Genomic DNA, 2,783 nt, shown 5'->3' with positions numbered 1-2,783 from the left:
CAGTGCCCAGGACTATGTCTGTGTAGAGCAGAGCTCAGTAAACACTTGCCATTGGCTGTCTCTCCCACTAGAAAGTCAGCTCCTGAGGGCAGAGACTCTCTGTTCCATTCACATGCAGCCCCAGTGCCCAGCACACAGCATGTGCTCAGTAAAACGACAGGCCCAGAAGGAAGGAAGGCCTTGTCCAAGGCCCTCCCCTGCGGGTGGCAGAGCCAGGACCAGTACCCAGCTCTCCAGTGGCCCCTCCTTTCCCCATCCCAGAGCACACAAGAGCCCAGGCTCTTTGTTCACTGAGTAAACACAGTTTATTACTGAACTGCACTTTCACCTTCACACAGACTATTTCAAAGAGCTGGAACAAGTGTGGGGTGGGGGTTGGGGGAGGGGCAGGTGCCCCTCAGGAGCCAGGACCCTCGGCCAGCTTCCCTGGACCAGGGCAGGAGAGGGAGCATCAGGCCGTCCAATCTCCGGGCACCAGCTCTCCACGTGCACGCGCACTCAGGAGCCAGGACCCTCGGCCAGCTTCCCTGGACCAGGGCAGGGGAGGGAGCATCAGGCCGTCCAATCTCCGGGCACCAGCTCTCCACGTGCACGCGCACTGCAAGCCAGCAGCTCCTCACACATAAATACAGACACGCTTAACAAAAATAGTATATCATCTTCACAAGGAATAAAAACTAGTCTCGAATATGTACAGCAGAGCGCCCGGGGTGGCTGGGACCCCTGGGGATGAGACAGGCCAAGGGTGGAGAAAAGAGAGGGAGGCCTGAAGAGCTCCTGGCCAGGCCACTCTGACCTTGGTAGCTTGGCTCCCCAGGCTGGACAGGCGTGGGGCACAGATCTGCCTGGCCAGGCAGGACTGGCCCTTCTAGTCAGCACTACCCCACCCCATGCAGCAGGCTCTCCTTCCTGCCCTTCCTGCCTGAGGTAGGGAAGACCCTGGGGCTCATAGCTGTTCCTGATAGCTTCCTTTCACCTCAGGGCTGAGTCCCCTGAACCCGCCATGAGGAGCAGCCCAAGCCTCTGGTGCCACAGGCTGCTCTTATAGGAAGTGAGGCAGCTGAGGCCATCAATAGCTCTGGGGCACCTGTCTTGGGCCCAGTTGGTCCCTCAGTCATGGTCATGGGAGCCAGGGAGGGGAAGGGACTAGGGTGGTGCTGAACTGCAAGGGCCACCCTAGCATTGGCATGGGGTGCTTCCTGCAGCTATAGCCCCCTCCCTCCTGGGTGGGGCTGGCCTCTAGCCAGAGGCTTCTGGAGGACATGTGGACTGGGAGTGAGGACTCTAGCCAGTCCAGAGGTGAGGAGGGAGTCCTGGTCCTTGCATCTTTATCCCAAGCAGCCTGAATCCCTAGTCAAAAGTGGCCCCTAAATGGCTCTTAGGGGGTAGGGATGGAAGGAAAGGGAACCCAGGTTAGTGTGGGGAGAGAGGGAGGGAAAATGATCAATTCTGAGGCCACAAACATCAAAACAAAGGCAATCTAGTCTCCTTTCTGGGGAAGAGGTTCTGAAAACTTTCAAGCTCCCTGGCAGAAAAACATTTTCAGGGAGGCTAAAGGGTAAGGGTTGCACCAATCAGGTAGGGCCCTCCTGCCCCCAGCCACAAACCCTTCCATACCTGCCAGCCTCCTTGGGACAGATTTTGTGGAAATTTTATGAATTCTGAGGCCAAGGGAACTGAGGTGTGGGGGTCTCACAGAAGTGTGATAAATTCTAGAAAACTAACTGCAGGGAACCAGATCTGGGCCCAACCTTGTGGTGGGTAGGTGGGCATGGCCTGCATATAGTGGTTCTCCTGGTGGCAATGGCAGCTGGACGGAGGATGTGGTGGGGCAGAGGGTGGGAGGGTAGAGTGGATAGTCAGTGTCTGGTCATTTCCGACTGAAGAGTGAGCCCAGCAGAACCACGCCGGCCACAGTCATGCCCGTCAGGAACCAGCGGTTGAAGCGCTCCTGGCCCTTTCGGCTCTCAGCTGCTGCATTGTTCCCATAGAGTTCCACAAAAGTGTCCTGCAGAGAGAGAGAAGGAAGGCGCAGTGTGAATCCTCAGAGTAATGTAGGTGGGTGGGGAAAGGGGCTATCTGCATGCTATGGCCTTGGTGACATGAAAAACTGTAGCCATCTGTGCCCACTCTGGGCCAGGTAAAGGGCTAAGGGTGGTCCTCTTTCTTGACCCTCAGTTGGTGATAACCAAACCACATTACTGCTCAGAAAACAGGCAGAGAGGAGGAAAGTGCCCTGAGGTCAGTAAGTAGCACTTTCTCCAGAATCCAAGGTGGGAACGAGATGGGCAGGGTCAGGGAACTGATGGAAGCCAGGTGGCTGGAGCAGAGTGCAGGAGAAGAGGGCATGGGGGAGATGATGGTGCAGGGGTGAGCAGGAGCCAGACCATGTGTGGCCTGGAAGCCACGAGGAGCCTGGAGTTGAGTCTGAGGGTAGTGTGGAGTGTGGAGACACTAGGCCTCAGACTTTCTACTGCTGCACTAGAGGGAGGGACAAGGAAGCCCAGGGCTAAATCCCCAGGGTGATTTGGGGCCAATTCAGGGGTAGATTGGGTCCTGGGACTTCAGCCAGAGGCTCCTCCCTCTGGAGGGAGTCTCTGGTGGGCAGGTTGGTGATGAGAAGAGCACGGCAGGCCGGAAGCGGTGGCTCAAGCCTGTAATCCCAGCACTTTGGGAGGCCGAGACGGGCGGATCTCGAGGTCAGGGAGATCGAGACCATCCTGGCTAACACGGTGAAACCCCGTCTCTACTAAAAATACAAAAAACTAGCTGGGTGAGGTGAC

General features: G+C 56.9%; 1 protein-coding gene across 1 annotated transcript in view; it reads right to left on the bottom strand.

The window, feature by feature from the left end:
• Positions 1 to 286: 286 nt before the first annotated feature.
• BCL2L1 (BCL2-like 1) overlaps positions 287 to 2,783 on the bottom strand; it is a 66,200-nt gene continuing 63,703 nt past the window's right edge. Inside the window, exons 3-4 of the mRNA XM_011960103.1 lie at positions 499 to 2,008; positions 287 to 396 (exon numbers count right to left, since the gene is read on the bottom strand). Of these exons, the coding sequence (XP_011815493.1) occupies positions 1,871 to 2,008 (138 nt within the window). The 3' untranslated portion in view covers positions 287 to 396; positions 499 to 1,870. The remainder of the gene's footprint in view (positions 397 to 498; positions 2,009 to 2,783) is intronic.

Source organism: Colobus angolensis, unplaced genomic scaffold (assembly GCF_000951035.1).
Source record: "Colobus angolensis palliatus isolate OR3802 unplaced genomic scaffold, Cang.pa_1.0 Scaffold114, whole genome shotgun sequence".
Taxonomy (NCBI): Eukaryota; Metazoa; Chordata; class Mammalia; order Primates; family Cercopithecidae; genus Colobus; species Colobus angolensis.
The sequence above is the reverse complement of the archived record's forward strand: the minus strand, read 5'-3'. Positions and strand labels throughout refer to the sequence as shown.